At 49.4% G+C, this 13,773-nt stretch overlaps 1 protein-coding gene across 2 annotated transcripts in view; it reads left to right on the top strand.

Annotated features, from left to right (window-relative positions):
- The window catches only part of HSPD1 (heat shock protein family D (Hsp60) member 1), a 451,411-nt gene that overhangs the window by 295,457 nt on the left and 142,181 nt on the right, over window positions 1–13,773 (top strand). For both annotated transcript variants that reach the window (XM_063934112.1, XM_063934111.1), the window contains exon 8: window positions 8–107. In XM_063934112.1, coding sequence (XP_063790182.1) covers window positions 8–107 — 100 coding nt within the window. The remainder of the gene's footprint in view (window positions 1–7; window positions 108–13,773) is intronic.

Below are 13,773 nucleotides of genomic sequence, written 5' to 3'. Positions count from 1 at the left end.
TTTTTAGGCTAAAAGTTGGTCTTCAAGTGGTTGCTGTAAAAGCTCCTGGTTTTGGTGATAACAGAAAGAATCAGCTGAAGGATATGGCCATTGCTTCTGGCGGTGCAGTAAGTAAATATTAGCTCATTGGTTTTCTAAGAAGCTTTCATTAAACAAGTAAATCCTATCCATGGAGACAACTGGATTTTTTTTTTTTTTTTTTTTTTTTACAATCCCCCAAATATTTCAACATACAGGAAAAAACATTCTACATCTTAAGTAAAAGTAAACACACGGTCTTTACATTGACTTATATTGGCAATCTTACTAACTTCATGCACATAGGTGGTCATTCCGAGTTGGTCGCAGCCAGCAACTGTTTGCTGCTGCTGCGATCAACTAGTATGGGGGAGTGTATTTTTGCTTAGCAGGGCTGCAATCGCTTGTGCAGCCCTGCTAAGCTAAAAAAAAATTCAAGCAAAAGAAGACCAGCCCTATACCTACTTACCCTGTGCGACAATCTGTGCAATGCTGGAGCCGGCTTTGACGTCAGACATCCGCCCTCCGTTCTGCTGGACACGCCTGTGTTTTCTTCTCCGCTCCCCGAAAACGGTCTCCAACGGTCCGGATCCGCCCAGGTACGCCTTCTTTTTGTCAATTTTCTGTGCGTTCGGCTGTGCGACCGCTTCCTTCTTAGGACGCGACGCCGCACATGCGCATTCCAGGCCTGTTCGCACCGCAGCGATAAACCGCTGCATGCGAATGGGTCGGAACGACCCCCATAGTTCCTGTGCTGCTGGTTTTTCTTAATATTTCAGCCAGCCTGAATATAGACCTGTGGTTCTACTCTTCAGTCCTCGAGGTGGCCATCGATGGTAACAAACTATGCTATCGAAGACTGGTTTCACCCAACGTGGGTCATCTCTGTTTCACTTATTGGCCTGTTGGATAATCAGGTAAAGGGATGGGGGGTTCGTGTATAGCTATGCTCTGTGTCCCTACAAACCATTAGGTTCTCACCCATCAATGGTAAAAGTATTTGACATCGGGCATAGACCAATGAGGATTTTGAATCCTTGATGGTCAATGGCAGTTCCTACTCTGCTGGATGTGATCTTTGGCTGTTGCAGGCCAGTCCTCAGCTACTCTCCTCTGCATATATTGACCTCTTGGAAAGGCTAAGTACGTGTATTTAATTTATTACTTTCATCTGCTGTGTTGGGAATTGTGACATTTCATTTCTGTATATGGGAATTTTGTCTACTTTACGTTCGCATGGGGACTATGACTGACAAAGCAAAAGGATGCTACTATGGGCAGTATTTAATTGGTTTTCGGATCAACATTGTCGACAACGTGCTAAAGAAACCTGTGGGAAACGCCAGCAAATTCGACAAAATATGTGGATCCGCGGCTAATCCGCCGATCCACGTGTTTTCCGACAAGTCGGAAAAACGTCAATGGACTTGAATAGGTCGAATCCAGAGCCGACCTAAAATAGACACAAAATGCAGTTTATTTTTCATCCACTATGGGTCACTGGAGTACTCTTGGGATATGGACGGTGCGATAGCAGTGATAGACACATTTAAATGTGTAACCCTCCATATTCCCCAGATGCTTCAGTGTTTGTGTCTTCACCAGGGAGGACACGTTCCTGAAGTCAGTACGGATGGTGTAATGGTTAGTATTACTATTTCACAGCACTGAGGTCACGAGTTCGATTCCCACCATGGCCCTAACTGTGCGGAGTTTGTATATTCTCCCTGTACTTGCGTGGGTTTCCTCCGGGTACTCTGGTTTCCTCCCACAATCCAAAAATATACTGGTAGGTTAATTGGCTCCCAACAAAATTAACCCTAGCGTGAATGTGTCTGTGCGTTTGTGTGATAGGGAATATAGATTGTAAGCTCCACTGGGGCAGGGATTGTTGTCAATAGGCAAATATTCTCTGTACAGCACTGCGGAATATGTGTGCACTATATAAATAATTGGTGATTAAAATAATAGTCTCCAAGACTATATTTTTACTTTTTATTTTTCTTCCACAGTCCCTTTCCAGCTTACTAAGAAACATGGGCCCGGGACTGTGTGTGCTGCGATAGCAGCATAAGGCTTGTTGGCACTTATGAGAGAAGTTCTGCCATAGACCTTATCAGCAGTTGCTGACTAAGCCATGGCTGCAGGAGCAGGACGGAGCTTACAGAGAAGCCCCGTCATTGCCTCCAGATCTCAGCAGGTGCAGTGAGTAAGAACGACGTGGTCGGCTCAGGCTGCCACTACTGTGTGTGTGTATTTTCACTGTTGTGGGGGCTACAGGCGCTGTGCCGACACCCTCTCCCCACCACCGCTGCTGTGGAACTCCTGCTGTTGCCGTCCTGCGTTCATGTGAAAGGACTGAACTCTTTCCATTATACTGCAGCCTCAGGCTACACGTGGTGGTCAGCCCTGCTGCCACCGCTGCAGGTCACTGGTGGTAGCACCAACACTCATAACATGTTTGTCCTGCAAAGTGGGATTATACTCAGGATCTGGCACATGATGGGTTATGTACAAATTGTTTCTCTGACGTCCTAGTGGATGCTGGGAACTCCGTAAGGACCATGGGGAATAGACGGGCTCTGCAGAAGACTGGGCACTCTAAAAACATTAGGTACTATCTGGTGTGCACTGGCTCCTCCCTCTATGCCCCTCCTCCAGACCTCAGTTAGACTCTGTGCCCGGCCAGAGCTGGGTGCTCCTAGTGGGCTCTCCTGAGCTTGCTAGAAAAGAAAGTATTTGTTAGGTTTTTTATTTTCAGTGAGATCTGCTGGCAACAGACTCACTGCTACGTGGGACTGAGGGGAGAGAAGCAAACCTACCTGCTTGCAGCTAGCTTGTGCTTCTTAGGCTACTGGACACCATTAGCTCCAGAGGGTTCGAACACAGGGCCTGACCTCGATCGTCCGTTCCCGGAGCCGCGCCGCCGTCCCCCTTGCAGAGCCAGAAGACAGAAGAGAAGCGATAAAATCGGCGGCTGAAGACTCCGGTCTTCATTAAGGTAGCGCACAGCACCGCAGCTGTGCGCCATTGCTCCCACAGCACACCACACACTCCGGTCACTGTAGGGTGCAGGGCACTGGGGGGGGGGGGCGCCCTGGGCAGCAATTATAATACTGTTTGGCATAAAATACACATAATAAAGTCTGATAACTGTATATGTGTAAAAAACCCCGCCATTAAAGTTCATAAAACGCGGGACAGAAGCCCGCCGCTGAGGGGGCGGGGCCTTCTTCCTCAGCACACCAGCGCCATTTACTCTTCACAGCTCCGCTGGAAGTAGCTCCCCAGGCTCTCCCCTGCAGTATCCTGATACAAGAAGGGTAAAAAAGAGAGGGGGGGCACATAAATTTAGGTGCAAATAAGATAATTAAGCAGCTATTGGGTAAATCACTTTTCTCTAACGTCCTAAGTGGATGCTGGGGACTCCGTAAGGACCATGGGGAATAGCGGCTCCGCAGGAGACTGGGCACATCTAAAGAAAGCTTTAGGACTAACTGGTGTGCACTGGCTCCTCCCCCTATGACCCTCCTCCAAGCCTCAGTTAGATTTCTGTGCCCGACGAGAAGGGTGCACACTAGGGGCTCTCCTGAGCTGCTTAGTGAAAGTTTTAGTTTAGGTTTGTTATTTTCAGTGAGACCTGCTGGCAACAGGCTCACTGCATCGAGGGACTAAGGGGAGAAGAAGCGAACTCACCTGCGTGCAGAGTGGATTGGGCTTCTTGGCTACTGGACATTAGCTCCAGAGGGACGATCACAGGCCCAGCCTGGATGGGTCCCGGAGCCGCGCCGCCGGCCCCCTTACAGAGCCAGAAGAGCGAAGAGGTCCGGAAAAATCGGCGGCAGAAGACGTTCCTGTCTTCAATAAGGTAGCGCACAGCACTGCAGCTGTGCGCCATTGCTCTCAGCACACTTCATACTCCGGTCACTGAGGGTGCAGGGCGCTGGGGGGGGCGCCCTGAGACGCAATAAAACATGATAAAAATACCTTACATGGCAAAAAATGCATCACATATAGCTCCTGGGCTATATGGATGCATTTAACCCCTGCCAGAATATACAGAAAAACGGGAGATAAGGCCGCCGAAAAGGGGGCGGAGCCTATCTCCTCAGCACACTGGCGCCATTTTCCCTCACAGCTCAGTTGGAGGGAAGCTCCCTGGCTCTTCCCTGCAGTCACTACACTACAGAAAGGGTTAAAAAAAAGAGAGGGGGGCACTAATTAGGCGCAGTATTAAAACATACAGCAGCTATAAGGGGAAAAACACTTATATAAGGTTATCCCTGTGTGTGTATATATATATATATATATATATATATATATATATATATAGCGCTCTGGTGTGTGCTGGCATACTCTCCCTCTGTCTCCCCAAAGGGCTAGTGGGGTCCTGTCCTCTATCAGAGCATTCCCTGTGTGTGTGCTGTGTGTCGGTACGTTTGTGTCGACATGTATGAGGAGAAAAATGATGTGGAGACGGAGCAGAGTGTCTGTAACAGTGATGTCACCACCTAGGGGGTCGACACCTGAGTGGATGTACTGTTGAAAATTACGTGACAGTGTCAGCTCTGTATAAAAAAACAGTGGTTGACATGAGACAGCCGGCTACTCAGCTTGTGCCTGTCCAGACGTCTCATAGGCCGTCAGGGGCTCTAAAGCGCCCGTTACCTCAGATGGCAGATACAGACGCCGACACGGATACTGACTCCTGTGTCGACGGTGAAGAGACAACCGTGATTTCCAGTAGGGCCACACGTTACATGATTGAGACAATGGAAAATGTTTTATACATTTCTGATAATACGAGTACCACCAAAAAGGGGTATTATGTTCGGTGAGGGAAAAACTACCTGTAGTTTTCCTGAATCTGAGAAATAAAAGGAGGTGTGTGATGATGCGTGGGTTTCCCCCCGATAACAATTGATAATTTCTTAAAAAGTATTGGCTGTATACCCTTTCCCGCCAGAGGTTAGGGTGCGTTGGGAAACACCCCCTAGGGGGGATAAGGCGCTCACACGCTTGTAAGAACAGGGGCTCTACCCTCTCATGAGATGGCCGCCCTTAAGGATCCTGCTGATAGAAAGATGGAGGGTATCCAAAAATGTATTCACACACATACTGGTGTTATACTGCGACCAGCAATCGCCTCAGCCTGGAGGTGCAGTGCTGGGTTGGCATGGTCGGATTCCCTGACTGGAAATATTGATATCCTAGATAAGGATAGTATATTATTGCCTATAGAGCATTTAAAAGATGCATTTCTATATATGCATGATGCACAGCGGAATATTTGCCGACTGGCATCAAGTATCAGTGCGTTGTCCAATTCTACCAGTAAAATGGTCAGGTGATGTGGATTCCAAACGGCATTTGGAAGTATTGCCTTTGAAAAGGGACATTTGGGGTCGGTCTTTTAGACCTGGTGGCCACGGCAACAACTGGGAAATCCACGTTTGTACCCCAGGTCGCCTCTCAAAATAAGACGCCGCATTATCAGGCGCAGTCCTTTGTTGGCAAGCGGACAAAAGGTTCCTCTTTTCTGCTCGTGACAGAGGGAGAGGAAAAAGGCTGAAGAGATTAGCCAGTTCCCAGGAACAGAAACCCTTTCCCGCCTCTGCCAAGCCCTCAGTATGACGCTAGGGCCTTACAAGCTCAGGCACGGTGGGGGCCCGTTCTCAATGAATTTCAGTGCGCAGTGGGCTCACTCGCAAGTAGACCCCTGGATCCTTCAGGTAATATCTCAAGGGTACATATTGGAATTCGAGACGTCTCCCCCTCGCCGTTTCCAAAAGTCGGCTTTACCGACGTCTCCCTCTGACAGGGAGGCAGTTTTGGAAGCCATTCACAAGCTGTATTCCCAGCAGGTGATAATCAAGGTACCCCTCCTGCAACAGGGAACAGGGTATTATTCCACACTATTGTGGTACCGAAGCCAGACGGCTCGGTGAGACCGATTCTAAATCTAAAATCTTTGAACACTTACATACAGAGGTTCAAATTCAAGATTGAGTCACTCAGAGCAGTGATTGCGAACCTGGAAGAAGGGGACTACATGATGTCTCGGGACATCAAGGATGCTTACCTTCATGTCAAAATGTACCCTTCTCACCAAGGGTACCTCAGGTTATGGTACAGAACTGTCACCATCAGTTCAGACGCTGCCGTAGGGATGGTCCACGGCACCCCGGGTCTTTACCAAGGTAATGGCCGAAATGATATCCCTTCGAAGGAATTGAATTTTAGTTATCCCTTACTTGGACGATTCCCTGATAAGGGTAAGATCCAGGGAACAGTTGGAAGTCGGTGTAGCACTATCTCAGGTAGTGTTGCGGCAGCACGATTGGATTCTCAATATTCCAAAATCGCAGCTGGTTCCGACGACTTGTCTTCTGTTTTCCTAGGGATGTTCCTGGACACAGTCCAGAAAAAAGGTGTTTCTCCCGGAAGAGAAAGCCAGGGAGTTATCCGAGCTAGTCAGGAACCTCCTAAAACCGAACCAAGTCTCAGTGCATCAATGCACAAGGGTTCTGGGTAAAAATGGTGGCTTCCTACGAAGCAATCCCATTCGTTAGATTCCACGCAAGAACTTTCCAGTGGAACCTACTGGACAAATGGTCCGGGTCGCATTTTCAGATGCATCAGCGGATAACCCTGTCACCAAGGACAAGGGTATCCATCCTGTGGTGGTTGCAGAGTGCTCATCTTCTAGAGGGCCGCAGATTCGGCATTCAGGACTGGGTCCTGGTGACCACGGATGCCAGCCTGCGAGGCTGGGGAGCAGTCACACAGGGAAGGAATATCCAGGGCTTAGGGTCAAGCCTGGATACATCACTTCACATAAATATCCTGAAGCTAAGGGCCATTTACAATGCTCTAAGCTTAGCAAGACCTCTGCTTCAAGGTCAGCCGGTGTTGATACAGTCGGACAACATCATGGCAGTCACCCACGTAAACAGACAGGGTGCCACAAGAAGCAGGAGGGCAATGGCAGAAGCTCCAGGGATTCTTCGCTGGGCGGAAAATCATGTGATAGCACTGTCAACAGTATTCATTCCGGGAGTGGACAACTGGGAAGCAGACTTCCTCAGCACGACCTCCACCCGGGAGAATGGGGACTTCACCCAGAAGTCGTCCACATGATTAAAAAACTCGACAGGTATTGCGCCAGGTCAAGAGACCCTCAGGCAATAGTTGTAGACGCTCTGGTAACACCGTGGGTGTACCAGTCAGTGTATGTGTTCCATCCTCTGCTTCTCATACCCAAGGTACTGAGATTGATAAGATGGAGAGGAGAAAGCACTATATTCGTGGCTCCGGATTGGCCAAGAAGGACTTGGTAACCGGAACTTCAAGAGATGCTCACGGAGGATCCGTGGCCTCTACCTGTAAGAAGGGACCTGCTCCAGCAAGGACCCTGTCTGTTCCAAGACTTACCGCGGCTGCGTTTGACGGCATGCCGGTTGAACACCGGATCCTGAAGGAAAAAAGGCATTCCGGATGAAGTCATCCATATCCTGATCTAAAGCCAGGAAGGATGTAACCGCAAAAACATTATCACCACAATTGGCGTAAATATGTTGCGTAGTGCGAGGCCAGTAAGGCCCGACGGAGGAAATTCAACTGGGTCGATTCCTACATTTCCTGCAAACAGGAGTGTCTATGGGCCTGAAATTGGGGTCCATTAAGGTTCAGATTTTGGCCCTGTCAATTTTCTTCCAAAAAAGAACTAGCTTCAGTCCCTGAAGTTTAGACGTTTGTAAAAAGGGGTACTGCATATACAGCCTCCTTTTGTGCCTCCAGTGGCAATTTGGGATCTCAATGTAGTTTGGGTTCCAAAAGTCACATTGGTTTGAACCACTTAAATCTGTGGAGTTAAAATATCTCACATGGAAAGTGGTCATGCTGTTGGCCCTGGCCTGGGCCAGGCGCGTGTCAGAATTGGCGGCTTTATCCTGTAAAAGCCCTTATCTAATTTTCCATTCGGACAGGGCGGAATTGAGGACTCGTCCTCAGTTTCTCCCTAAGGTGGTTCCAGCGTTTTCACCTGAACCAACCTATTGTGGTGCCTGCGGCTACTAGGGACTTGGAGCAATCCAAGTTGCTGGATGTTGTCAGGGCCCTGAAAATATTCCAGGACGGCTGCAGTCAGGAAATCTGACTCGCTGTTTATCCTGTATGCACCCAACAAGCTGGGTGCTCCTGCTTCTAAGCAGACTATTGCTCGTTGGATTTGTAGTACAATTCAGCTTGCACATTCTGTGGCAGGCCTGCCACAGCTAAAATCTGTAAAAGCCCGTTCCACAAGGAAAGTGGGCTCATCTTGGGCGGCTGCCCGAGGGGTCTCGGCTTTACAACTTTGCCGAGCAGCTACTTGGTCAGGGGCAAACACGTTTGCTAAATTCTACAAATTTGATACCCTGGCTGAGGAGGACCTGGAGTTCTCTCATTCGGTGCTGCAGAGTCATCCGCACTCTCCCGCCCGTTTGGGAGCTTTGGTATAATCCCCATGGTCCTTACGGAGTCCCCAGCATCCACTTAGGACGTTAGAGAAAATAATAATTTACTTACCGATAATTCTATTTCTCATAGTCCGTAGTGGATGCTGGGCGCCCATCCCAAGTGCGGATTGTCTGCAATACTTGTACATAGTTATTGTTACAAAAATCGGGTTATTATTGTTGGGAGCCATCTTTTCAGAGGCTCCTCTGTTATCATACTGTTAACTGGGTTCAGATCACAGGTTGTACGGTGTGATTGGTGTGGCTGGTATGAGTCTTACCCGGGATTCAATATCCTTCCTTATTGTGTACGCTCGTCCGGGCACAGTATCCTAACTGAGGCTTGGAGGAGGGTCATAGGGGGAGGAGCCAGTGCACACCAGTTAGTCCTAAAGCTTTCTTTAGATGTGCCCAGTCTCCTGCGGAGCCGCTATTCCCCATGGTCCTTACGGAGTCCCCAGCATCCACTACGGACTATGAGAAATAGAATTATCGGTAAGTAAATTCTTATTTTTATAGTGTAAATCCCTGTTATATAGCGCTGTGGTGTGTGCTGGCATACTCTCGCTCTGTCTCCCCAAAGGACTTTGTGGGGTCCTGTCCTCAGTCTGAGCATTCCCTGTGTGTGCGCGGCGTGTCGGTATGGCTGTGTCGACATGTTTGATGAGGGTTACGTGGAGGCGGAGCAGGGGCAGATAAGTGTGGTGTCGCCCCCGACGGGGCAGACACCTGATTGGATGGATATGTGGAAGGTCTTAACCGACAGTGTCAACTCCTTACATAAAAGGTTCGATGACGCAGCAGCCTTGGGACAGCCGGGGTCTCAGCCCGCGCCTGCCCAGGCGACTCAGAAGCCGTCAGGAGCTCATAAACGCCCGTTAGCTCAGATGGCAGACACAGATGACACGAGTCTGACTCCAGTGTAGATGAGGATGAGACAAATGTGCAGTCTACAAAGGCTATCCGATGCATGATTACTGCAATGAAAGATGTATTGCACATATCTGACGTTAACCCGGTTACCACCAAGAGGGGTATTATGTTCGGGAAGAAAAAGCAGCCAGTGACTTTTCCCATTAAATGAATTGTGTGAAGAAGCGTGGAGTTCCCCTGATAAGAAACTAGTGATTTCTAAGGGGTTACTGATGGCGTACCGTTTCCCGCCAACGGATAGGTTACGTTGGGAAACATCCCCTAGGGTGGACAAGGCGCTCACACGCTTATCTAAAAGGGTGGCACTGCCGTCTCAGGATACGGCCGCCCTAAAGGTGCCTGCGGATAGAAAGCAGGAAGCTATCCTGAAGTCTGTGTATACACACTCTGGTACTCTACTGAGACCTGCTATTGCTTCAGCCTGGATGTGTAGTGCTGCAGCAGCATGGACTGATATCCTGTCAGACAACATTGATTCCCTCGACAGGGATACTATTTTGCTAACCATAGAACATATAAAAGACGTCTTATATATGCGGGATGCCCAGAGGGACATTTGCCTGCTGGCATCTAGAATTAATGCAATGTCCATTTCTGCCAGGAGAGTATTATGAACTCTGCAGTGGACAGGTGATGCTGATTCTAAAAAACACATGGAGGTGTTGCCTTATAAGGGTGGGGAATTGTTTGGGGACGGTCTCTCGGACCTCTTATCCACAGCAACAGCTGGGAAGTCGACTTTTCTCTGACGTCCTAGTGGATGCTGGAAACTCTGTAAGGACCATGGGGAATAGCGGCTCCGCAGGAGACTGGGCACAACTAAAAGAAAGCTTTTAGACTACCTGGTGTGCACTGGCTCCTCCCTCTATGACCCTCCTCCAAGCCTCAGTTAGATTTCTGTGCCCGGCCGAGCTGGATGCACACTAGGGGCTCTCCTGAGCTCCTAGAAAGAAAGTTTATTTTAGGTTTTTTATTTTACAGTGAGACCTGCTGGCAACAGGCTCACTGCATCGAGGGACTAAGGGGAGAAGAAGCGAACCTACCTGCTTGCAGCTAGCTTGGGCTTCTTAGGCTACTGGACACCATTAGCTCCAGAGGGATCGACCGCATGGAACTGGCCTTGGTGTTCGTTCCCGGAGCCGCGCCGCCGTCCCCCTTACAGAGCCAGAAGCAAGAAGAGGTCCGGAAAATCGGCGGCAGAAGACATCAGTCTTCACCAAGGTAGCGCACAGCACTGCAGCTGTGCGCCATTGCTCCTCATACACACCTCACACTCCGGTCACTGAGGGTGCAGGGCGCTGGGGGGGGGGGCGCCCTGAGCAGCAATAAAAACACCTTGGCTGGCTAATATATCACAATATATAGCCCCAGAGGCTATATATGTGATAAATACCCCTGCCAGAATCCATAAAAAAGCGGGAGAAAAGTCAGCGAAAAAGGGGCGGAGTTATCTCCCTCAGCACACTGGCACCATTTTCTCTTCACAGTGCAGCTGGAAGACAGCTCCCCAGGCTCTCACCTGTAGTTTGCAGGCTCAAAGGGTTAAAAAGAGGGGGGCACTAAATTTAGGCGCAATATTGTATATACAAGCAGCTATTTGGAAAAATTCACTCAATATAGTGTTAATCCCTAAATTATATAGCGCTCTGGTGTGTGCTGGCATACTCTCTCTCTGTCTCCCCAAAGGGCTGTGTGGGGTCCTGTGCTCAGTCAGAGCATTCCCTGTGTGTGTGCGGTGTGTCGGTACGGCTGTGTCGACACGTTTGATGAGGAGGCTTATGTGGTGGCAGAGCAGATGCCGATAAATGTGATGTCGCCCCCTGTGGGGCCGACACCAGAGTGGATGGATAGGTGGAAGGTATAAACCGACAGTGTCAACTCCTTACATAAAAGGCTGGATGACGTAACAGCTGTGAGACAGCCGGCTTCTCAGCCGCGCCTGCCCAGGCGTCTCAAAGGCCATCAGGGGCTCAAAAACGCCCGCTCCCTCAGATGGCAGACACAGATGTCGACACGGAGTCTGACTCCAGTGTCGACGAGGTTGAGACATATACACAATCCACTAGGAACATCCGTTACATGATCCCAGCAATAAAAAATGTGTTACACATTTCTGACATTAACCCAAGTACCACTAAAAAAAGGGTTTTTATGTGTGGGGAGAAAAAGCAGGCAGTGTTTTGTTCCCCCATCAAATGAGTGAATGAAGTGTGAAAAAGTGTGGGTTCCCCCGATAAGAAACTGGTAACTTCTAAAAAGTTACTGATGGCGTACCCTTTCCCGCCAGAGGATAAGTTACGCTGGGAGATATCCCCTAGGGTGTATAATGCGCTCACACGTTTGTCAAAAAAGGTGGCACTGCCGTCTTAGGATACGGCCACTTTGAAGGTACCTGCTGATAAAAAGCAGGAGGCTATCCTGAAGTCTGTATTTACACACTCAGGTACTAGACTGAGACCTGCAGATAGTGCTGCTGCAGCGTGGTCTGTGACCCTGTCAAACAGGGCTACTATTTTGCGAACATAAGAGCATATTAAAGACGTCGTCTTATATATGAGGGATGCACAGAGGGATATTTGGCCGGCTGGCATCCAGAATTAATGCAATGTCCATTCTGTCAGGAGGGGATTAGAGACCCGACACTGGACAGGTGATGCTGACTTTAAAAGGCACATAGAGCCTTATAAGGGTGAGGAATTGTTTGGGGATGGTCTCTGGGACCTCGTATCCACAGCAACAGCTGGGAAGAAATTTTTTTACCTCGGATTTCCTCACAGCCTAAGAAAGCACTGTATTTTCAGGTACAGTCCTTTCGGCTTCAGAAAAGCAAGCGGGTCAAAGGCGCTTCCTTTCTACACAGACGAGGGAAGAGAGAAAAAGCTGCACCAGTCAGCCAGTTCCCAGAATCAAAATTCTTCCCCCGCTTCCTCTGAGTCCACCGCATGACGCGGGGGCTCCACAGGCGTAGCCAGTTACGGTGGGGGGCCGCCTCAAAAATTTCAGCGATCAGTGGGCTCGCTCACAGGTGGATCCCTGGATCCTTCAAGTAGTATCTCAGGGGTACAAGCTGGAATTCGAGGCGTCTCCCCCCCCCCCCCCCTGCCGTTTCCTCAAATCTGCCTTGCCGACAACTCCCTCAGGCAGGGAGGCTGTGCTAAAGGCAATTCACAAGCTGTATTCCCAGCAGGTGATAGTCAAGGTGCCCCTACTTCAACAAGAACAGGGTTACTATTCCACACTGTTTGTGGTACCGAAACCGGACGGTTCGGTGAGACCCATGTTAAATTTGAAATCCTTGAACACATACATAAAAAAATTCAAGTTCAAGATGGAATCGCTCAGGGCGGTTATTGCAAGCCTGGAGGAGGGGGATTACATGGTATCCCTGGACATCAAGGATGCTTACCTACATGTCCCCATTTACCATCCTCACCAGGAGTACCTCAGATTTGTGGTACAGGATTGCCATTACCAATTCCAAACACTGCCGTTTGGACTGCACTCTCTTGGGAAGTTCTATACATTCCAAAGTCACAGCTGGTTCCTACCACACGCCTACTGTTCCTGGGGATGGTTCTGGACACAGAACAGAAAAAAGTATTTCTCCCGCAGGAGAAGGCCAAGGAGCTGTCATCTCTAGTCGGAGACCTCCTGAAACCAAAACAGGTATCGGTGCATCACTGCACACGAGTCCTGGGAAAAATGATAGCTTCTTACGAAGCAGAATCCATTCGGCAGGTTCCATGCAAGAACCTTTCAGTGGGACCTCTTGGACAAGTGGTCGGGATCGCATCTTCAGATGCATCGGCTGATAACCCTGTCTCCAAGGACCAGGGTTTCTCTACTGTGGTGGCTGCAGAGTGCTCATCTTCAAGAGGGCCGCAGATTCAGCATACAGGACTGGGTCCTGGTAACCACGGATGCCAGCCTTCGAGGCTGGGGGGCAGTCACACAGGGAAGAAATTTCCAAGGACTTTGGTCAAGTCAGGAATCGTCCCTACACATAAATATTCTGGAACTGAGGGCCACTTACAATGCCTTAAGTCAGGCAAGACCCCTGCTTCAAAACCAGCCGGTACTGATCCAATCAGACAACATCACGGCAGTCGCCCATGTAAACCGACAGGGCGGCACAAGAAGCAGGATGGCGTGGCAGAAGCCACAAGGATTCTCCGATGGGCAGAAAATCACGTCTTAGCACTGTCAGCAGTGTTCATTCCGGGAGTGGACAACTGGGAAGCAGACTTCCTCAGCAGACACGACCTACACCCGGGAGAGTGGGGACTTCATCCAGAAGTCTTCAAACTGTTGGTAAACCGTTGGG

Source organism: Pseudophryne corroboree, chromosome 7 (genome assembly GCF_028390025.1).
Source record: "Pseudophryne corroboree isolate aPseCor3 chromosome 7, aPseCor3.hap2, whole genome shotgun sequence".
NCBI lineage: Eukaryota > Metazoa > Chordata > Amphibia > Anura > Myobatrachidae > Pseudophryne > Pseudophryne corroboree.
This window is presented reverse-complemented; position numbering and strand designations above follow the sequence as displayed.